At 43.7% G+C, this 23,838-nt stretch overlaps 2 protein-coding genes across 18 annotated transcripts in view; one reads left to right on the top strand and one right to left on the bottom strand.

Annotated features, from left to right (window-relative positions):
* The window catches only part of mgmt (O-6-methylguanine-DNA methyltransferase), a 39,005-nt gene that overhangs the window by 10,004 nt on the left and 5,163 nt on the right, over positions 1–23,838 (top strand). For 2 of the 5 annotated variants that reach the window (XR_006956761.1, XM_047029718.1), the window contains exons 3-4: positions 880–1,040; positions 5,666–5,805. Coding sequence is in view for 4 of the 5 variants with exons in the window: in XM_047029718.1 (XP_046885674.1) it covers positions 880–1,040; positions 5,666–5,805 (301 nt within the window). In the remaining variant the exon portion in view is untranslated. Of the gene's footprint in view, positions 1–879; positions 1,041–5,665; positions 5,806–7,824; positions 9,315–23,838 lie in introns of those variants that run through there. The other 3 variants (XM_047029716.1, XM_047029717.1, XM_047029715.1) reach the window with 3 other exon arrangements.
* The window catches only part of ebf3b (EBF transcription factor 3b), a 67,141-nt gene continuing 60,377 nt past the window's right edge, over positions 17,075–23,838 (bottom strand). For 4 of the 13 annotated variants that reach the window (XM_047029702.1, XM_047029700.1, XM_047029701.1 and 1 more), the window contains exons 12-16: positions 20,808–20,873; positions 20,309–20,534; positions 19,940–20,125; positions 19,368–19,535; positions 17,075–18,217 (exon numbers count right to left, since the gene is read on the bottom strand). In XM_047029702.1, coding sequence (XP_046885658.1) covers positions 18,186–18,217; positions 19,368–19,535; positions 19,940–20,125; positions 20,309–20,534; positions 20,808–20,873 — 678 coding nt within the window. In that variant the 3' untranslated portion in view covers positions 17,075–18,185. The remainder of the gene's footprint in view (positions 18,218–19,367; positions 19,536–19,939; positions 20,126–20,308; positions 20,535–20,807; positions 20,874–23,838) is intronic. The other 9 variants (XM_047029705.1, XM_047029706.1, XM_047029707.1 and 6 more) reach the window with 3 other exon arrangements.

Below are 23,838 nucleotides of genomic sequence, written 5' to 3'. Positions count from 1 at the left end.
TGCCAGGCAGTGCTGTTCACTGCAAGCTAAACTGCTGAACTGTGCCTGTCATAACACAGGGGCAACTCTTTCTCCTCAGATGTTGAATAAAATGTTGCTCAAACTGTGACCTCCTGAAGTAGTGTAAGAACTCTTACGTGTCGACCCTTACCGTGTTGACTAATGTACCGAGAGGTCGAGCAGCAAGAACGATGGCCTGTGTGTTTAACAAAGTAAATGTGTATTATTAATACCGTACAGGATAAACCAATTTTCAAAAAAGGGCACTTAAATGGTGATATTATTTATTTATAGGTACGCACACCAGTTAATGGAGTTGGCGGTGTATGTTAGATCTTACACACAGCTTGAGGTCCACTTTGCAGTAATGCACATGCTAAGAGAGGACCATCCCAGTAGGGTCTTAACATGTCAAATGCAGGTCAGTCTACTGGCCTTGACCAGGGGGTGGTCAGTCAACAGCACTGAGAGAATCATCTGCTAACTGATTAACAAATTCCTTTAAGCAGCCGTTTAAGCTAAGGTATGCAGGATACCAATTTCTTTATGGCTTGTCACCATTGCTTTATAATCACATAACACTATACCATTTTCATTTGAAGTGTTTTTTGCTCGTAGCTATTCTTTGCAATGGGCAAGTGTCAAAAGTGTTTACAAATTCTAGAAACGATCGAAAACTGACTTGATCAAGTTCTCTGAAATTCTGAAGCCAACGCTCGATGATGAACATTTCCTGGTTAAACACTCCACCGAAACTGTTCTGTCAGTTAGCATCTGAGTCACTCAAGGCATTTTATTACACCCCTCTGGCACATCACATCAATCTCCAACAAGGAATTCTTCATCCTTATGACTTTTTCCTTCTTCTGGACGTCCTAGGACAGCCGAGCCCCCCCAGAGCTGTGTGGTCAGCGAGGGCCGAGCGGAATCCAGCCCTGAGTTGCAGCGCTGCGTTGAATGGCTCCAGGCCTACTTCTCAGAGCCGTGGACCGTAGGGAGTCTCCCCCTCCCTGCCTTTCACCACCCCGCCCTGCACGGAGGTCTGTCATGGATAAATATTTGCAGAGCCATGACTGGGATCGGGCTTTCACTCTTAATTGTCAGTTACATCACTTACACTCACTGGCGCACTGTGTTATAATGAAGTATTTTATGGCTGAGGGAGAGAGGGAAAGAGTGAGGGGGGGAGGTCGGGGCAGGAGGGAGGGAGGGAGGGAGGAGAGAGAAGGGAGAAGGAGCGAAAGAGAGCACAGAACACAGAGCTGTAACTTGGTTCAGTAATCTGTAGCTCTTGCAGTGTGTGTTAGTCTTGGCCAACTTTCCCATGATTCTTGGCACATTCTTTGAAACTGATCAAATTCCACTCTTGACATTTTCAGACAGGAAGCTTTTTTTAATGAGAGAGCATGTGAATGGTAGTAAAGTTTCAATGAGCGTATTGTTGGCTTGACCAGTCACCTACTGCAGTGGACAGGGGAACCTAAAGAATGGACAATTAGTGTCCTTTCAACCAAAAGTTGTGACACCATAGTTTATTATTAAATACGATGAAGGTAATTTGAGTAAAATGCAACGTCTTGTTGTATTTTTTTATTTATTTTAAGTTAGAAAGATAATTAACTTTAAAAAAACATCTAGGATTTGAATATTTTTTGAAAGAATGCTATAGGCACATTTCCTTAGACAGGAAAAAAAAAGTGCTTTCTTGTTTTTACTTCTCAAACAGGACAAAGGCATTTAAGGAGAAAACGAACACCGAAAAAGAAACACCCTAACGTATGTATTTGACAACTGTGCTTCTCTTCCTCTGCAATCAAGCTGTGGCTGCTCTCTAATTTCATGCAGATCCACAGTACTTGAGTGATGGCATTTTCAATGAGCAGGTAGTCCGCCGAGACCCTGTATACAGCTACGAGTCCCACGCTCCCGCAAAGGCAATGCAGAAAATACATCAGGACCAATTACGATATCAACTTTCAGTGTGATTCCCTTCGCCACCAAGTGCTTGTGTACCCGCCCCGGGCTCTTTCAAATTGCATCTCATCTGAAGTCTTTGGGGTTTTAATTAAATTTCAGGATAGATGGAATTCTTCATTAGTACCTGATCTGAATAGGTGATTGTGCTGCGCTCCAGCTCTCTCCCTCGTCTGTTGTTGAGTGGCTGAATAAATACGAGGCATAGGGGTATGGAGCTCTCAGCAGTTAAAACCACAGGCCATGCTGGGGTAGATATGTTCAAATCGTACATCCGGAGGATTTGTTCCAAGGAAAGACAATTCTATGATTTTATTTGGGGTGATTTGCTGGATCTCTACATTGTCCACTGTCTTATTAAATGTTGGGTAAGAATTACAGGAGGCTTTGTAACCACTGAATTAATTGCTTTTGTCATTGTACCACAGTGGGAATAAGACAAAAACAAGTTTAATCAGGTCATTGCAATTTCTGACAACCAACTTTTTTGGTTGTAGTTGTTGCCTAATGTGTTGTGATCTAGAGATTCTGGATGTTTCTTCTGCAGCATGCCACACAGTCTTGTCATGACCTCTTCATGTGCTCCTGTGTTTTGTTTACTCGCTTCTGACAAAACAAGAAGCTTTTCATACGAGCTGTCACTGGATAGCACTGCAGTGAGGTGACACGAGAGGAGATGTGAAGCCCAGTCTCCTTCAGCGTTCACCGTCGCTAAACACATCACACACACGCCTCTTTGGTCGTCTGAGGTAGGAAAGGAGGTTGTGTGCTTGCGTGCGAGTGCATGTTTGTCTGTGTGTGTGTGTGTGTGTGCGTGCACGCGCATCTCCTCGAAAACGCAAACCTTCTTAGAAACAATGCATCTTCTTATCTCATTAATAAAACATCCATATGTAACAGTGGAGGGGGATCTTAGTCTGGGTAAGCGGCATGGGGAATGTGCAGGGAAGGGTTGTGGCGGGAGGGGGTGGGGGGCGGTAGGCAGGGGGTGTGTGTGGGGGTTGGTATGGTGGGGGTGGGGATAGGGGGGAACAGAGCCGTGGAGAGCGGGGGGATAGGGGGGAGGGCAGGGCCCGTGAGAGTGGGGAGGAGGGGGGTACGGGCTTCAAAGCCCCAAAAGACAGAGTTCCTGCAGGAGAGTGAACCTCCCTCTGTGCACAGCGCAGGGCGAGATGAGACACTCACCACGACTCACCCCTGTGATGTGGAGAGGAATTAGGGAAATGAACGTTTTCAGCCTATCGAATAATCAGAGAGTCATCAGCACCCCCGTCGGCCTTCAAAAGGGTGGATCCATCCGGACTCAAGAGACCCGTTGACTGGGAGTCAAAGCCTCCCCTCCCATTAGGCCGAGTGGATAATGAGGAAGCCGCTTCTTCCACTCTGGTGTTGTGCTCTCGCCCCTACCCGCGGTGGGCGGATGTCAGCCGCAGAGTGACATTTCCCTGTCAGCCGGGACCAGGTGGTCCCCGCTATTTGGGAAATCGGATCCGATCGCCTGTCCAAAGAGATCGTCCGCGAAGAATTATGAACGATTCGATTTCTTCTTTGACGCGGTGAATTTGGAAAGTACACCACCCCATCAATACGTTCATAATGGTGGGATCCATTCCTGCCCATCGATTTCAGCCGCCAGCCAATCTGGTCTCTCCTGTAGCCTGGCCTCCCAGCCTGCTGGAAGGTAATGACCTGTGACATAATTACGGGATGTCCGTAAACCTGTAAGTGGTCCCCCTCAACTTTTATTTAAACAATTGACACTGGTGCTCCCCTATCTAAAGAGGGTCCTGACCCCAGACGCAGCATATTAAGCCCTATATGAAGTATGGGGCTGGGGGACCATTCTGGAAATCATCCCAGGTCACCTAAAGTGACCCGCGTGAATTCCCCCGGTTCAGCTGTGCTTGGAGCAGACTCCTCTAACCTCCACACTCACAGTTAAACGACCCACACTTACATATGTCTGAAGAACCAGACAGTACTTTTAACCCGGCAGGTAGCTGTTCGAAACAACAGCCACGGCCTTGTGCTGTTTTGTTTGTAGCATAGCCCAATGGTGTTTGAGCACAGAGTGGCACTATGACTTTGAGATGGTTTTCAATAATGTGTGCATCAACGGGGATTTGTCAAACCCGCAGTCCCTATCTGTTCCCGTGCGTTGTCGTTTTGTCATGAGCATCACTGGGATATCAATATGCACCGTGGCCAAATCCAAGCTGCATGAGCAGGAATAATGTATAAGAACAATTTTGATAAGGGTATATTGCATGGCATTAAGTCTGTGCAAGAAGCCATCAGCCCTCTCGTTGACAGCGTGATTATTACCTGAAAAATTATTAAACCGTACCTACGGGCCTTGTTCAAGACAAGGAACCCACATGGGTGTGCATCAATCAAATCTACCCCCTTTAGGTTTTACACTTATTCCCCCAGTTTAGGCAAATTGCCTTGTTCACGTGGCTTTGTGTGGGAGAGTGACTATAAGGTAGGGAGCCTGGGGAGCCAAAGATGTTCACTCTGTAGAAGAAGAGAGACTGGGGGGGGGGGGGGTATGGTGAGGGGTGACATGTTTTCACACAATGCCAATTTAGAGTGATTTCACATAGATCACTTGTCATGTGCTCTCTTAGACCATGCAAATGAGAGAGAATGGGAGATCACTAATTGAATTTTCATGATCGGGTGTGGGTGAAGCAGACTTGAGGAATGTTCTCTCACGATAACAAGATCTTTGTTCCGGAATTCACCGTACAAAGGTGGTTTTCAACCACACAGATACAGTACGGCGCTCTGAACGTGTCGGCTTTTCTTGAAGACAGACGAGGGTTTGCTCCAAATGTGGTATATTTCTTTTTCACTGTGATCTTGGTTATCCAAACATGCCTTTCAGCCGGTGTCTGGTGGTTGTACAGTAAAAGACAATGCCTCTACCGACGTGCTAATGAAATCAAAGCCGTTAATATGGTCTGCTAAGCTGCAGATGATTCGGTGAATTCCACCATTTAAGAGAAGATGATATAATGAATCTACTCTGAATAGAAAGCAATTAAAAGGACAAATTGGTCTGATTAACCTCAAAGTCATCCCACTGCCACAAATGGTATGCAACATTCAAATTATTTTTATTAAAAATCTGGAGCACATTTGCAGTCTTTTTGGCCTCTCTTAATCCTTTTAAATGAAAGAGCGAACTTTTTAATTTTAGCTGTGACCTTTCCTAGCATAACCTAGATTTTTCTGCTTTGGAAATAATGTTCTCATATCAAACCGAGCCCCATGTTAAAGTGCTATTTTTAAGGTCAAATCGAGGTATTTCATTATTTCTGTAGACGTTGAATAATCTCTCTTAAGAACAAATTAAGGCGAGCAAGGACGATTCATGAAAATCCATTCGGTTTCTTGTGCAGCATTAAATGTTAGGCTACAGCTTACAATGTCCAGTTGAAGCCATTTTGAGTGGGTACAAGACATTTATTATGTTCATTAGTACCACATATCTCAAGGAGACGTAGTCAATATGGTACTTCACTGTGAGCGTCTGTGAACCACTGGAGAAGTCAGTAGTTCCGTGTGTGACTGATTTCAATAAATGCTGGTCCTCGTTTCTTTCCCTCCTTTATTTTTCCGTATCTCTCCTCCACTCCTCTCCTGTCATCTCCGGTCCTCCCCCTCCTCCCCCCCCTATGTCTAGATGCATTCACCAGCCGAGTGTTGCAAACTCTTCTGAGGGATGTGAAAATGGGAGAGACGGTGTCGTACAAGCGCCTGGCTGAGATGGCGGGAAACCCAAGAGCCTCGCGAGCGGTGGGAGGAGCCATGAGGAGGAACCCGGTTAGTTGGCCCAACTTTGTGTGACAGGCACCTCACGTTCTCCAGGCAAACTCAACACGAGGGCTTCAACCAGAGCTTAACGTGTTGTTGTTTCTGCTAATAAGATGAAGGTATTAAGTAAATAACCGCTACATTTACCTGGGATATACATTCATTATTAAAGTTGCATTATAATAAAATCCTAAGAATCCCACACTGAGCCACCACAACTCTTAGGATCTCTACTGGCAACCTTAAGTTTCTGGGGCCTCTCCTATGTGGTAAAACCACAATTGTCTCTTTTAGGGAACATGGTTGCCGTCTTTTTCCCAATGATTCATTCACTCGGTACAAAATGGAGGGCTAGAGGGCAAGTTGTGTGTCTCCTTTTGATCAAACCATTTGATCAAAGCCCGTTTAGCTCTGCCCATGTAGCGCTGTGGGCACTACTGGTGTGGCGTGTCAAGCAGAACACTACCTGCCTCCACTGTTCGGAACCAGGCAGAAATATACGCACACAAGCATGTGTTGTTTAGTGTAGGCACATATGCACAGTAATCACTTATGCCAAAGGTTTATTTGCCTTGGTAATTTTTCATCGTTGTTGTGTGAACACTGGGTAATACTTAGCAAACAGTTCAACGTGTTTATTAACGGTTACTAGGATCTGAATAAATAATGTTTTTTTTTTAATTATTATTATAGTTATTTCTAAAATATGCAGTAGACATACATTTGCACAAGCTTATGTTTCAGTGAAAGCATGGTGCATATTTGACAGTGGGGCTCTTTTAGGGCTCATGATTCAGCTGCACTGTCGAATCAGATTGTCAGTGTCAATTACCTGTCAGTGGTGCTGATACACTTGGGCTTCAGCTGTGGAAAGCTCAGCACCGTATCGATTCCAGCCTCACCGTGGCACTTCCTTACCAGGATTTGAGTATTGATAAGCCGAGTGTAGTGCTCTCTCCCTAGGTGAACAGGCAGATCCAAAGGCCTTGAGGGTTGGCTGCTTTCACTCCAAACCGAGGGAACCCAGTATTGATCAGAGTATTCTGGCAGTACCTTGCTGTCTGCAAGGTTAATCTAGGGGTTGAAAAGTTTTATTGCTCTTGATATGGTAGTGGGTTTAATGATGGATTTGAGCTGAAGCCACATTGGATTTCCTTCTGCTGTACAGCTCTAAAGGAAGGAGTGGTACTGCCATCACACCATGACAACCGACCTTGCAAGGAGGCAACATCTATTAAGCAATAACCGCTATATACTATACGGGGGCGTAACTAGACAGAGTATAAACAGCATTTAGCAAATATAATATTTTTAGACTTTTTCCTGTGAAAATAAACAATGTTAATTATTTTGTCCTCGACCCCTTGCTTCTATTCTTATCCCCAAATTCACAACCAGAGGAGGGATTTCTGCCTGCTTGTTTAATCCTTCTCCAGCCATTTAGTTTACAAAGAACTCAGGACCCCCCTGGCAGCCGACTGCAACAAGCATAAACGCTCCACTGACTCCTTCTTTTTAATGATCACAGGGTTATCACATCTTAATGTTGACACCCTCTCCATTGAATATTCATCCTGCTGGTGTTTTTGCCCATTAATTTTTGATTGCTGCTTTGCTTTATACTAATAAAGAGCAAGATGTCCATCCAAAGACTGAGCAACTATTCTCAATGTGGATCTATTGAGTATCAAGCTTGACAGTTATGGCTTCTAAATAAATGAAATAATATGACTGTGGTAAAGAAACATGAACATTGTTTACCGTGGATTCATGTTTTCACACCGTGTCACGTTCGGGAGACTTTTCTCTTTGGGTGAGAGTCAGGTTGAGCGACTCTCTTTGTTATCAAAGCTGAAGACAATGGGATCGCATTTGTATTACATTTTGCACACCACAGCACAGTGTCTCGTAAAGGCTACAGTGACCTGACAACAGGAGTAACATGATTCTCATGTACTTCTTCTGATTAAGTTTAAAATGGTTTTGTTGTTACTCGTTGCTGGTAACTGAGCACCTTTCTGGCACTAGGTTCCTCTCCTTGTCCCCTGCCACCGGGTCATCACTAGCAGTGGCCAGAGTGGACCATACATGCGTGGCAAGGGAAACCATCTGAAACAGTGGCTACTTAGCCATGAGCAGCTGAGAAAGGAAGGATGAGTGAGAGCCAAACCTGTCCTTCGCTCACTGAACCAGAGCACTCAAACCATGATACCATTCCACAAGACCAGGACGGACAGCCTGTTGGCTTCTTTTCACCTTCCAAGATAACTATTGTCTTTAAAAAATGCATGACCTTAATGAAAGTAATGCATAGTTCATGTGACAAGAGAGCTGTTGTTCATTGAGTGTGTTCAGAAATAACCTTAACAGAGAACAGCAGGAATTACAAACATGATCCCATGGGTGTCTGTTCAGTTTGGCAGATATTGTTGGAATGTTTTTTGAATTTTTTCCCTAAAATATGTCTCTTGAATTGTTTTCCTTCCTATGTTGAATTACTCTTTGTACTTCTTGTTGGCTATTTCATTCCCTGCCAAGTGAATTCTTTGTTCAACATCCAGTATAGGGCTTCAGCGTTGTATTGGTTTAAAGCTTTTTTCTGTCCTCATTTACAGTGTATTAATTTGTTAAGTTTGCCCAATCGAGTGTCATTGTTCAAAAACACTTCTGCTCTTTTTCACAAAGTAAATAAAGTTTAAATTCATGTCATTTTACTCACTTTCACAATATGAGTAATCATACTCATGTATCTATTATTCTGATCAAGAACCAACATTTATATCATTTTTTAATTTGTATTTTTCTGCCATCTACCATACATCTGTCTAATATTTGAGTCACGTCAGTGTATATTCCAGTTTCCGTCTCATTTTAAATGGTGCTTTCCAATAGAGGGCAGTACAGAACGGGGAAAAGAAGTCTGCTTTGAATTCTACAAAGAGCATTATACCCCTAACATAGGTCATATATGCATTCATTTCCATCATTTGATCTCATTGAGATGGATACGATCTTCCTCAGGGTGATCAAGCCCCTACAGCAGCTCTGATGTTGAGTGCTTGACAATATCCTCAGCTGATTCAAATGACAGTATCCCAAGACACTGTTTAACACTGGTCAGTGTATATTTCACGGTTATGCGCTGCACTGTAAATATAGTACAGTTTGGATAGTACACTCTACTGCTCAATTTTGGTAATCCCCTCCACTCTCAGAGAGCAGTGTTGAACTGACCTAGTGAGCCCCTGGGAGACATTACCAATGTGCTGTTCAGGTAGCCTAATCCACCTTCCAAAAATATATCCACTATAACCTTCATAGAAACCAATTCAGAGGGGCTGCTGAATACATTTACACTGAAGTAGCCACATTCCGAATTTCCTCTCCTATCAGCTCACCCGTGTGTCTGACAGTGGTGCCGGACTCCCTCGCACCGCTCTGCCATCGGAGAGGGGTCCTCGTGTGGATGTCGAGGCGGCAGACAGGCAGATGAAGAATGGGTCTCAGTCTGCGGTTTCGCACAGGGCTAATGATGCCTGTGGTGACTACAAGCTACAGTCAGCCCCTTAACGAAGGGAGCTGTGACACAGCCACAAGGGGTCCCATTTAAGACAGGGCCACTCTGAAGTGCACTGTAAGCACCCTCTTCTTTTTTTTTTCTTCTTCTTATAAATATATATATTTCTTCTTCTCTCTCTTTCGACTAAGTCAATTTAGTGGAATACCACACAATTTAGGAGTGCAAGATATTGACGTCTGTAGAGTTTTATTATTTCTGAGTGTGAAAGAGAGTCCGGCCACATCACAGTCTCAGATTAGTGGAGGCCGTGTACTGTAAGTAATTGGTCATGAGAGGTGCTTGCTCAGGGATCAGAGAGCTCACAGGGATAATATATGCCCTCTCTACAAAGAATGAATGAGTAGTGTGGATGTATATTAGCACCATGCATATTCCCTACCCATTCCCTATCATTTTGGCACTGGGATTCAATGGAATTAGCTGTAAAGAGGTTAAGGCTATCTCATCATCTGCACAGTCAATCTCAGTGAAACGCCTCATTTTGACCTCATATCTGCGTCTGTGTGTGTGTGCACGTGCGCATGTGTATGTCCCCGTATGTGTGCGTTTGTGTGTCAGTATATGTGTGTGGGTGAAGTAGATGATATTGAGTCTGACTTCATAAATCACCCAGACACTGATAAACTCCCCATGCACCCACACACCGCTAATGGGCAACCCTTAAGGAGTGTGAGAGTCTCGTGCGGCGTTTGATTCAACATTTATTAACCCCCTCACACACACACACACACACACTCTCTCTCTGTCTCACACTCACTCACACACAGACACACACATTAGAACCTCACAAAGACAGAGGGTATGGTAGTTGGCTTTCACAATGTTCACTGCAGTGCAGTGATCTGGTCAGACTGTATTAATCATGGCGGATAGTCGTAAAAAAACATTTGAGCTTATACAACAACGTTCTCTACCGTTTCCATCTCATAAGTTATATCCTGTCTCCAACTCCTGGCTTCTCATCTCATATCCTGCCACCCCTTCTCATTATAGAGTCATTTTCTGCCCCCACATCAAATACACACACTTTGCTCCCAACTCTCCCACTCTAGGCCCCCCCCCCCCGGCCCCAGTACCCCTCTAATTACTTGAAGCATTATTATCTCCTGAAGAACTTATAGTCTGCTCACCTGCTACTTGCTACATGGCACAGCCCATTAGTCCTGCAAACGTACTTCACACACAGCCCCTTCCCATTGTAGCGTTCAAGCGCGCCGCTGTGTGCCGAGCAAATGCAAACTGTAAAGCACATATGCACCTCTTTAACTCACCGGCCATCCCAAACAGAGAGTAATGCCGCTTCACTGCCAGAGGAGTGTTAGCCGAGCAGATATGGCCGCGTCCTTCTGTCAGACGCGCAGACGTTGGAGCGGGGCTGGGCAGGGCTATCGGGTTTCCTCCCCCGCTGTCGGGTCGGGGCTGGGATGGCCTCAAAGGCCCTGACACCACGGCACCGCGCAGCCCAGCCACAACAGCTGCCATTGCAGCGTCTAATACCGACATACACTACCACAGTCCAGCCGTTCTTTCAAAGGGAAACAGGGGTTTTCAACAACACGGCATACTTTGATGCTGCTGTAATGATGGTTGTGTTCTTAGGGAGCAGGAGTCAGATGGGGCCTTTGTCTCTTTTGAACAAAGAAACACCCCAACAAAGACGCCCAGTACACTAATGGGAAAACTTTGATTAGAAGTGAGTAAGGATTCCTCCCAGCCCCCTCAGTGTCAGTCTTTCAGATAAGTTACAAACTAGTAAACAACAAAGACATAGTTTGTCAAAGTGTTCGTATCCATGCAGGATTGGCTGCACCTGAAACAATGTTATTTATATTCGCTGGTAACATCTTATGGTTTGTTTATAATTCTGTGTGTGTGTGTGTGTCAGCGTAACCCCAAGCGTGTGTTGTTCCAAGCCCTGGTAATTACCTTTGATGAGCAGCCATACATGACGTGTGTGTGCATGTGTGTGTGTGTATTCCTTCACGTATCAATCTATGACCACAGCCTCGTTGTCAGAATGGGAACTTGAGTGTCTCAGACTGGAGAAAGTGCAGGTCTAGCCTCGCTCATGTTGACGAAGGGGCGGCACTTCAGAGGCTCCAGGACCCCATGGCACCAGTCTCCCCAGTCCCCCAGACAGACTGGGAGCATCTGGGCTCTGTCAGCGCCTCTGGCCCCCGACAGACACCGATCTATATGACGGCCCTGAGAGGAGTGGACTGTAGCAGGACTGGGAGCGAGAGAGGGAAAATATGAGCTTGGAGCCAAGCAATGCATCCTGACGCGGCATGCTACATATTTACTTGTTGGGATATATGCTGTGGGATTGATCTAGAACTGATATTTGTAGTTGCTTGTCACCCTGTGTAGGTTTCATGTGCAATGTTTTATCATTGATTAGATAGAGACAAGATTAAATAATTGGTCTGTATCGATCAACATCAGGAAATTATTGCCACAGAATGCCAAAGAATGAGAAAGCACATTTTAGTCATCCTCTGCACGTTATTATTATTATTTTTTTTTTATGTATAAACGCTGCAAAGATTATGCTTACATTGGAGACGTTTGATCATCAAATCCATGCTGGAGTTCTATATGTCACTGGGAACCTGTGCCATCTCAGAGTTGCCAAGACCAGTTAATTAAACCATACATCAGCTGAAATAAAAATACACCTACCGTCCCAATCAAATGTGACAAGTTCTAACACCTCCCTCTCTTCCTAAAGTTCTGTAGTTATTCACCCCCCCAAAAAAGATTGCAATGTGTTTCACTTATTATGATTGACGATTGATGATTAAGTCCTCCTGCTGACACACACTCCACCAAAGCCAGTGAGTTGGAATTGGATGTGACACATACACAGTTCTGCGTGTTAGGTAATTTGTTGACGAGGGGCCAAATTCATTTATGGAACAGCAGTATTGGCAGGCATGGACACTCTCTGCAGAAACAACGATAATCACAGAGGTTTGGCACGGCGTGACAAGGACCCTTCAGGGAAAGGCTCTTACACACTACTTTGTTGGCCGTTTCTTCCATGAGATGGACGGACACTTTCTCTGTTCTGCTTTCAGGTGGGAGACTGTAAGAGAGGCTGCAGGGGAGCGCTTGTGTCTGGTGTAGAAAGTTTGCAAAGGTTCCAATGTATATTTAAAGAGGTTGAACTTTTTGAATGCAAAGATTGCCCTCGTTAAATGGCAAGTGTCTTTGTACAAGGTGGGTAGGCATAGGAAATGGGACAATTTCACAAGGATTTAAGTGGATAATGTTTGGTAGAAAATATGAGGTAATAGCCATGGTTAAGGCCCCTGTGAGAATAGGCCATGAGCAGGACCCATTCAAAAGCCATTTAATCTCCACATTTGTGCTCCTCCATTTTTTCTGCTAATGAGCCTTATTGACTATCAAACAAGAGCTGTCATCCCCCAGCATGTACCAGTCTCAGACCCGCCCTGTTTGTCATGGTGTCCTCACAATCAGAGTCGAATGCAGGACCAGGCTGGCAGTTTATTGGTTCTCACAGCAGTGCTGCCCGAAAATGGCACACTTCCTGTAGCTTTGCAGCTGCCACCTCTGCTACTTCCATTACTTTCTATAGCATGCAGATGTTGTATCAACATTCCCCGCCAAGGGGACTGCAATAACTGTGAGATTCATGCCATGTTTCGGAGGCATGTCAATTTCTCAAGTGGCACAATTAAAGAGGGAAATACAGTACCAAGTTTTTCACAGGCGCTGAAATCGGAAAAGGTCTTTTTTTTTCATTTTTTTTTCAAGGGGGCTGTTTCATAAGGGTTCAGAAATCCACCCAATTTTTACAGCTCTTTTCCTGAGTTGAGCTGTTCTGTGAGTCTTTGTGCGGCAGACCTGTCGCGACCCACAGCGGATATGGAAATGGGGCTAAGGTTTTATAGGCCAAACGGATTGGACACAGTCAAGCTCGGGGGGCATGAATATTGGATGTTATTTCTGCTCTCTTTTTTATGTAATCCATTGCCAATACATTATTAATAGATGATATCATATCCAGAACTAGTGGACAAAGCACTACAGAGGGGAGCCATGAAAGGACCTCTGTGTGGTTGACTGTAGCAGAGAACAGAGCTGAAGTGATATTAGTTCATCACAGTTGCCTAACACTTTTTTACCATGGTTTCTGCACTGTGTGCACCCCTGGACAGAACAAACTTTAGACAGTAGAGGGGAAATACAGTGAAAGTCTCTGCCAGGGGTTAATCCGGCAGTTGTGGGTTTGAAATGCAATACATCATTGATGAAGTATCAAATGACACCCAAATACAAGTTTAATGGATTTTGAGCGCTGGGATACTTGCTCATCCCATCTCTTTTGCAAAGAGGGAAGAAGGAATCTTTGCATGGATCTGGAGTTTTTCCTGTCTAAGCTGACTCAGAATGGGTTGTAGATATGGGACCGAGGTCTTATCTGATGGACTGGTTCACAGGAAGCCAGACACTGAGCTAATGTGCTTCAGTGAAAGAGGTCATGCTGCCTGTCATAGTGAGAATGATACAGTATTATTTAGTAAGCGTTGACATCACATAAGCCTATGTAAAATGCATAAATATATACAAAATGATAAGTGAGCTTGCACAAGTAATGTGATAATACAGCAGTTTGGGTTTGCAGATGCTGTGTGCATTTCCATTTGAGTATATTCTGAGTAATCGTTTTTATTCATAAGTAAAGTTGTGTTTCTATGTGAAACTGTACAGGTTGTGGGGGGGGGGGGGGGGAGTATGGTCTGTCTTAACATGTAACCACTGCCCACATAAAGGAACAAAGAAATTAAACCTACACCCTTCTGCAATTGAACATACTGTAGTTGAACATACTGTATAAGCAACTGAATAAGTCTTACACAGGGAGTGGGTGTGTAAGGTAATATTCTCTTTTAAGGTCAGTTTAAATTGTTTTTCCTCTTGGGAAACTGTGGATTGATAAAACACCAAACAAAACCCCTTTTCTGAATGCTTGTCCTCCATGGCCTCAATGAAGGTTTCATTCCTTTATATCATCCAGCCCAATTCCCAGCGTGCTCAGCCATTGTGGCCCCTTTCAACTAGGGCTCTCCATTGACTGGCTCTTTGTCCAGCGGGTGCTTTGTGAAGCGCTATCACCGGAGCACAATCTTTCACCTGAACAGCGGATATGGCCATACATAACGCCTGACTCACACATCTACATATATGCATCAGAGGGAAAAGTACAGGACAGGCACACGGGTCTAGTCTGCAATAGCCCTCATTCCCTACTAACAGGGCCGGTTAGTGCGCAGCAATGTGTAGCAAAGACAGAAGATAAACGAGCTCCCTCTTACAGTATGTGTGCGTGCGTGTTATTGAGAGTGGGTTTTCTTGAAATATAACAATGCATGAGCAGATGTTAGAAGCCTGGCCCTGGGCTGCACAAGGCTAGTCCAGATCGATAACGCTTTCAATATTTCTTTCCTTTGACAGATAACCGCTATTGAGCAAAGTCTTGATAAGAGTGGCAACATATGGATGTAGCGAGCCTTGCTCTCCTTTGATTGCGTGACCTCTTGACCTCTGGCTGTTTGGAGAGAGCGGTGGCCACATGGTCTGGGGGTGGGCAAGGGGGCGGGGGGAGGCTTGACTGGGCCCTGCTTATGAGGCGTTATTGACTCAGGCTTTATAAATATTTAATGCACACATTAAGATCATGGTGGAGGGTGGCCATTAGAGTTCTCCAATAAAGAGGCTCTCACCATGATTGAGTGGCGAGGCAGGGCTGAGGCAGGGGATGAGGCTGTGGACATGGATACGGAGGACAGCCAGACCCGGTCAAGAACACCGGTCTTAATCTAGCTATGCGTCTACTGCTTGGTAAAGCTGGGTATGCTTACAGGGATTGTACAGTTAGAGGTGTTCATGAAAGAACTCAAACCTCTGTTGTCAAACAATAAATACAAAGTTGGATTTGATAACAACACATCGGACTGATATGAGAAATAAGATTGCTCATTAAAAAGGTACAGACTGGACACGACCAACACGGTGAGGGCTGCAGTCTGGCTTTGCTCTACAGTAGATAGATTAAGTCATTGAATTGAGGCGAAACAGCAGTAAGCACGACCATGGATCCAGAACTGTGTCTGCGTATCTGAAACGGATAGTGCTTTGTCAGGAAGCAGGTGCGTTGACTATTGTTATCAGACACATTGGATTATCGAGGGAATGTTTGGAAGCACAAGGCGTTTGCAGTCGAAAATTGAATTGCTCGTGTGCGTATCTACCCCTCACACTATCAGCAACGCCTGCACTATCTCCCCCACCACGAGATGCATGCAAGCTGGTGACATAATTAGCCGTGATATGCTGATTGCTACTCAACTTGCATCGCCTTAATTGTGCATTAAAAGGCGAGGTGGCCATGGACAATGTTGCTGTTGATGAGAAATTGACATTTTCTGACCTGGTCTCAGCAAGCACTCAGGAAGACAGATAAGATATTTCGTTGTTTTAAAGAAGAGGCACTATTCTTCCCCATCACTCCACTATCTCTCTGTTTGATCCACTTGATGAGTATAGATTTCACAGGGGTCCCCTTTCAGCTTTCAAACTATGAGAGGTTCAAAACGATACCAACCCTTATAGACAAAGGATAACCTTGCTCTTTCAATGTATTGATTCTTTATTAACTTGGTGGCTTAATGCAATGAAATGAGGGATTTGAATGGGCCCCATTTCGGGCACTTTGAATAAAAAGGCTGCAGTATTTATGAAAGGGCTGCAATGCATTTAACAGCACCACTGAAGTGAGATGCCGATTAAGAGATCAATAGGAATACATCTCAAAGTCAGAATCTTTAGCTATAAGATAATATGGAACAGAATACTCATTTCACTTTTGGGGGGAAATTAAATGGACTTTTATGACATGTTGTGAGGAAACAGTATGCTTTTGTTTTCTAGTCAGACAGATCACTGAAAAAGTCCACAGTTAAGGAACTATAATTTTTTTACTGAAAACTTTAATAAAACATCACTTATTCATTTCTGTTTCCATTCCAAATGTTGACATTTTGAATTATCTTCCCTGTAAACACATTTAAGCTATGTGGCAGGTCATAAGTGGTGAGTAAAAATGACTTCTATACATTCTACAAAACAGAAAGAAAATACAACCACAAATGGAGTTTCTTCCCCCAAGGTTGTCCCTCATGCACATTAGTCTCTATTGGATCTTAACAACTATCATATGGGTCACAAACAATTTATTTGACAATACAACCAACAAAGTTTTCTCCAAAATGGTCTGTATAGATAATTTAAAATCAATATAAAAATAAACAATGAAGTTTGACTTCCCCTTTAAAAAAAATGGACAGAGAATCTTGACAGAGTAACAAAAACTTGAGGATACATGTGAAATATATGAACATTGCATTTCATCAAATACAAAAGAAACAAATGAAGGCAACAATTCTTGGCTGAATTCTCTGTGCTGCATCACTATATTAAGGGCATGACGATTAATACATACATAATGAAAAGCAATATACAAAATTTCCAAGATAAATACAATATTTATAGTTGATATGTTACAAAATGTCCCCTCAGTGAGCGCAAGTGTGTATTTGAACAGAAATATGACAATGCACTATTCTCTAATTAACTTCTACATGTTCAATGGAATTTCATTTTACTTTAAATGTTTTTTGTTGGTCTAAAATAACATGAAAAAGACAGATGTATAAATATTTAGCACAAGTTTGGCAATATCACAATAGTCTACAATTTATACCACATATAAAACACATAAGGGAATTGGAGCTAGAGGGAAGAGGATGGCCCTCGTCAACAAGAAACAGACTTCACAGTAGCCTAAGAACGCATTAATATACAGTGCTAGCAAAAGGGTTGAAAAACATGGCAAAACACACTTGCTTAAAAGGAAGCTCTAGACATGGAAGTACATAGTTTTTCATCAACACAGCCAAGCGTTCTATACACGCCAGTGTTCTGGTTGAATCCAAGAGAATTGTTTTACTTTTGAAGATGATTTCTAGCTACAATAAATTACAAATTTAATTTAAAATGCAGGAATGAATCAGGATACAATCTTGCCCACTCAACCCCTCCCCATTTAATTTGTAAGTGTTGTATTTTATGATTGATTTTCTACATTATATATTTCATATATTTTCCAGTTGAAATTCAAACTTTCTTGGCCCCGGTGTATTTTTTCACACATAAAAATACAAAAAAGTCACATTATAAAGACACACAACTGTTGTGAATCTATTAAAAGATAGTTGAAACAGAAAACAATTTCTGAGGCAAACAAGTTCATAGGTAAATGTACTGTACATCAGTGTTTACATTAAAACCAACTGTTCAGTCCACAGAGTTCCTTCCAGTACAGTATGTGTGATTCAGGGGAAATAGCCGAGGCAAAAGTACAACCCAACAGGTATACAAAATAAACACTTCATCGTCCTTTGTCCTCTTCAAGGTTGATAAAATGGAAAATGAGCAACAAAAAATATTGGTCACTAAAATGGTGGTCCTCATGAAATCCTTTACAGGTCCAAAATTCGAATTTGTGAAAATGTCTTTATAAGAATGTTGTTTGTTCTCCCCCCCCCCCCCATTTTCATTACAAACAGAATACGCTGTTGACTATGGACTACACCAGCATCTTCTTTGTGTGCTAAAGGGGTGTCCTGTGTCTGTGTGCATGTGTGTGTGTGTCTGTGTGTGTGTGTTTTTTTTGGGGGGGTGGGGGGGTAGACTGGTGCTTGAGAAGGGGAAAGTGCATTTACATGGGAGGAACAACCAGGCCGGACATAGCTGGAAAAAAAGAAATGACATTTTAGACAGGTGCTACATAAGATATGTATTTTATATGACAGACCATACACAGTAAACATGTTGAAATCATGCGTGTAATTGTGTGTGCCTTTGTATGTGTGTGTGTCTGTTTGCATTTGTGAGTCTATGTGTGTGTGTGTGTGTGTGTGTGCATGCTTGTGTGTTTGTCATGTGCGTCAGTGTGCGAGTGTACGCCTTCCTAACAGGAGAGCTTCAAAACCTCCCTCTTGCTCTGACATTTCAGCCCCCAGCACGCCAGTCTTGCTATGTGTGATATTTCTCCTGGCGTTGGGGTAATGGCAAACAGTGGCCCAGACTCCCTGGAGACTGGGCCACGGCAGCGCTAAAGCAACAACATGGTCACTTCCCACAATGCCATGCTACAGTACAGCCCTCCTCCTCCCTGCTCAGTGAAAGGACTAGACTAGACACTCTAACACACTCTATACTCAGCTTCCCCTCCCCCCCCCCCCCCCATCCGCCTCCCACCACGACTTTATACTTCCAGTTCCTCACTTACTAAGCCCCATTTCAGAGTCATTATCTAAGACAGCATAGATTAGATCAAAAGGTAGTTTCCTCTCCCTCACCAAGACCATCTGCTAGGATATCATTAGCAACTGTACCTTGCCCACAGTTTATATACTCTCTGTTTTCACACGTTTTAACTACTAGGCTAGTAAGGTACCGGAATTAAATATTATTATATTGCTCTCAGTATATTTGGAGTCATGGTTGAAATGCTTTTAAGTTTGCCAGCACAGATGATGGCAAGGCATTGCTCATTAATTTCTGCACAACATGTATTAATAAGTATGAACGTGCAGCAAGATGAACTTTAATTTCCCACTTCATTAAGCCCAATGTTATTAATCTTGGGGCACACACTATGGCTAAGCTTGTTTTCAAAGCAATCATGTTGGTCATGACACACGCACAAAACCTAATAAACATAATTACTAAAACAATTCTGGGAAGGTGTTTCCCTACGACCTCCGAGAAAATTCATTTGTACTCTCGCACGTGTGTGTTTGTGTGTGCGCATGTGTATGTGCGTGCGTGTGTGTGCGTGTGTGTAGTGATGGGTGTAGATTGTCAAAATGCATATTTGTAATGATTAGTCCCTCACCGAACCGGACTGAGGCCTGAGCAGCGGTATCTGACCAGTAGTCCGTAGGGAAGGGATGGGGGGGTGAGGGGGGCTCACCTTGCAGTCCGTTGCCATTGGCGCTGGTGCAGGAGGGGGGTGGGGAGGCCTGGGGTCGGACCACAGGGGCAAAGGCGCTCTTTTGTTTAACTGCGGAGACGATAGGGGAGAAAAAAGAGGGGGGGGGGGGGGGGGGGGGAGAGTGGGAACGTGCTGTGAGACAGTGTACACCCCTACAGCCAAAGGGCTGTTTCACTACATCAAATAGCACTGCAGTCTGGCCTTATCAATAATATCTTACTCTAAAAATACCCAAACACAAAAGGAGTTCTTTTGGAAAGGAGGAAACAAGCATATGTACATCAATTCTTGGCCTGCGTAAGCTAAAAGTGGCGGCCATAAAACGATGTCAACCCCAAACGTAGACAGCCCGATATTGTAAACAGGCCATAAATGACGTCGTAACAGCAAAGAGCTACTCTGGGAACAGCGAAGCTATGCGGATGGGGGTGGGGGTGGGGGGGGTTTGGGGCGCTAGCTGGGCTGCTACTCACTTCCATATGGGGAGTTGGCAGAGGATCCGTTGAGGAAGCCGGGAGAGCTGGGCACTCCCAGGTTCATGCCAGCGTTTCCGTAGCCGTTCATACTGTTGCTGACGGTGTTGTAGCTCGACTGCTGGGGGGTGCTGCTGGAGATGTACCCACGAGGGGACACACTGCTGGTGTTCCGGCTGTAGCCCACTGGGGAGACGGAGAGAGAGACAGAGAAAGGAGGAGAGGGTGGTTAGATACGGAGGGGTCCTCCCTCCGCTTCCTCTTTGGTATTTGTTGGAAAGCAAAGTTGCTTCCACGGTCACTTATGGCAGATTCAAATGAGAGTTCACATGATGTGAAGCTAAAGTGTAAGCCACGTGTCTCCTCTACCTGCTTTATCTGAATGAGGGGGTAAAGTAGATGCAGTGGTTGTGGTCCACCAACCTTGGTCGTTCCCCTGTGACTCGGATACGTTGACGGCTAGCTGGCTGCCAAAGGAGTTAACTCCCATCATGCCATGGGAGGCGGTGTTGGCGAGTGAGGGGATCTGGTTGTGGTTGCGGGGTACGCTGTACAGGGCCTCAGCAATGTCAGCTGCCCGCTTCAGGATAATCTCCTGGGACAGCGAGGGGGGAGACACAAGGAAGTTGGGTTATTTACATTTCTCAACTGTCACACTGTGTGGCTGCTTCTTTGTCCGGGCCTTGTTTGATGCATCGCTCCTGTCAGTTTACCCATGCAAATAATCAATGGAGAAGTGAAGGCCCATCTCTGATATTCATCCTCCATACAATTGCAAAAAGGTTCACTGTGATTTTATTTGATGTGGGGTTTTTTTTCTTAAAATCTTTGTCCAGAGAAACATTTAACGTCAAGTTCATTTACATACCTGGTTATTATGTGGCATCCCATATAGGGCTTCAACCAGGTCAGCTGCTCTTTTCAGTAAGACCTCCTGAAATAGAAAATTTTACATGACTTAATAAAGTATTACTCTCCATATAGCTGTGCAACAAGCAACACTGCAGTACTAGAACCATTACAGCCAGTATCACTTAGGTGTGTTCAGTGGTACGGTAACTAAATACAACCCTGAATTGATAGAAACCAGTACTCTGTTTGTCCACTTACTCTTTGGTCTCTAAAACCACAGGGAGCAATGAATAATGTTCCATATCTTAATTAAACCAGCGTAGTCCTTTAAAACAACACCTCACCCTTAATTTCAGAGTCTTGCGTTTGCTCCCGAGTTCAATGCCGAGCCCTATTTCTTCAGAACAATAAAGTGAATTAGCTCGGGTTAATCTAGTTTTGTCGTAATGACATTAAGGAATTTTTCAATTAACCTCTTTGACTGGGTGTTGTAAAGGACTTCACAAATGACTTCCCATCCAGAGAGAGCAGGGTGCTTGTGCCTTGGGGGACATGGATGCACAGGATGGGGTCTTATCCATGTCTGCATGCTTGCCCCTGCTTGACAATGAGGATTAGCTATGTTGCTTTGGTTTTTTGACAACTGAAAATGAGTTGGCCCCACATCCTGTGCTCCCTTCCTCTGTTCCAGCCTCATGGCTTGGCCTGTTTGTGTTCTTTATCTGCACGTTGAATTGAACATTTACAATTAAACCCCAGAACCAGAACTGCTTTTGTTTTGAACGATGCCATAAGCAATATGCTCAATGAGAACCGTCTCCCTCATTTAGGTGTATCTAATGTGACAAAGGGACGTTTCCGATATAGCTTGAGGTGGGTTTGGAAATGCCTATTTGTTGTCACCTGCTGTATCACTGTGAATAAGCTGACATTCCCGTCAGAAGCCCCCCGGTTAAAAGCAATGCAAATCTGTCACTAGAAACACCTCAGATGGACTTTGTTTTCTTCCCACATTCCCCATGTTTTCTCTCGCGGGCCTCAGTAATTTGTCTGAAGTGTTCCATCACTTGGCAATAGCAATCTTGGATTAAAACGGCAGCTGCCGTAAATGAATGTAAACACAGCCTTCACGCCTTCAAACAGCGGCCTCGAAGACTTGGCCTGCATTTCCAAGGCGTAGCTTATGGAGTGTGTATGGGCCCCCTTTCATCCTGAAGAGCATATCTCTCTCCGAGTCCTTGATTTATCAAGATGAATCACTGTGGAAGCCACTTCCAGCGTTTGCCATGCTCTCTTATAGAAACATATCGCTTAATCCACCCCAAGTTACCGGATGGGTGGCTGTTAGAATGGGCTTTTACCTCTGAAATTGGTGTGTATGCTCAACGTTGCATGCATCTAGTTTGCATACAAATAAAGAATTATGGTTGTCGTAAGGCAGGTACACTAAATGAGAGGACCAGCTGTCTTGATGTGTTCTCATCAGACGGAGCAGATTTCTCCTCTCGCTCGCTGAGTGAGATAAAGTGGTTTTCTTTCATTTTTTTCTGTAGTTAATAATTACCAATAATCTATTCTATCATATTTCAAGATCTTCTGCATGCCTCTCAATTTTAAACAACAATTACAGCAATTAAGACTGTCACGTTCGCGAGCCATGTTTCATTCTCTGTGAAAGTCCTCTCCCTCATCGTCCATATGGTACTTTGTAGCAGCAACATAAGGACAGCTGAAAAAAAGAGAGGGAGAAAACGATATTGCCTCTCATCCTTAATCTGTCGTTTACCGCGTGGTGTCTTAACTAACCAAGCTGACTCGCAAGGCTATGCTTAAGTGGGGGCCTAGTCATATCCAGGGATGATGAGAAGTGCTGTTCCCAATCAACGCAGGAGTTTGTTTGCCTGCGACGAGACGCTTTCACGCGTATCAGCTCACGCTGTGAATACGATTAGCAGTGGAATAGTGTTCTGAGGGCATTTCCATGTAAATCTGTATACTACTTCAGCATAAGTGTAATTGGCTTTCTTGTCATGGAGACATATGAGAAGACATCATGTTAAATGGAAACAATTAAAGCAGTGAAATGATCTCTGGTGTTCTGTGACAAAGGCATGACGGAGATTTCTCCATTTCTTGTTTTACACAGGGATCTCACGTTCAACAACTGTACAAAATGTGAGAGTAAACATAATAGCTCATCTAAATTCATGAAGACATACCACGGCACACATGATCTGAGTTGTTACATGACAAATGATGTGGCATTACATGCTTTACATGACCGCTCTGTGGTCTAAAAACCGCCAAATTGTGATTTCTCAAGCACAAGATTAGCCGGGATTGTGTACTTATATTATCACAGTTAATAAAAGGGGGCTAGGTTATGTAGCTTTGAGTGCTAATGCCATTATGAAACTGTAAGGCAATTACTCTGTTAGCTCTAGCCTGAGGTAATGAATACATTCAGAAGCATAGGGCCATTAGATGAAGGTACTTCAAAGAGCACAGGAAGAGAGATTCATTTAAATACATGGGTAATTGCTTGACATGAACACATTTGTAATATTTTCTCCTTGTGGATTACACAAAGAATTGGAAAAGAATAGGTTTGTGCTCAATTGGAAAAAAAAGAAAAGAATCCAAAGCAATCAAGTTAATAATAAAACAATATTGAGTTTCCGCTTTTAATTTCGTAATGAATATAATTTGTTACAGAAGAGAGAAATTGAGTGTGATATAATGTAATATCTAGTCTATTTGTCCATTACTGCCGGAAGGCACAAAATAGTATTATAAATTGTCTTTTTTATATTATGAATCGAAAATTGTTTTATAACAAGATCTTAAAAAGGATGGTGAATTCAGAAGTCTCTGTTCACTTAACGCCATGCCCGCAAACCAATCTCCTTTCTCATCACTTGACTGCTCACACTTATTGCTTTCATATTCACCCTGGACTTTGCATTGAATTTTTATCTGTGCTCCTCCCAAAGGGTCAGCCTGTCATCTGCGATGTTGTCTCAAAATTACGAGGTAAACTTCAATCA

The sequence above is a fragment of the Hypomesus transpacificus genome, chromosome 11 (genome assembly GCF_021917145.1).
Source record: "Hypomesus transpacificus isolate Combined female chromosome 11, fHypTra1, whole genome shotgun sequence".
In the NCBI taxonomy this organism is placed as follows: Eukaryota; Metazoa; Chordata; class Actinopteri; order Osmeriformes; family Osmeridae; genus Hypomesus; species Hypomesus transpacificus.
The sequence above is the reverse complement of the archived record's forward strand: the minus strand, read 5'-3'. Positions and strand labels throughout refer to the sequence as shown.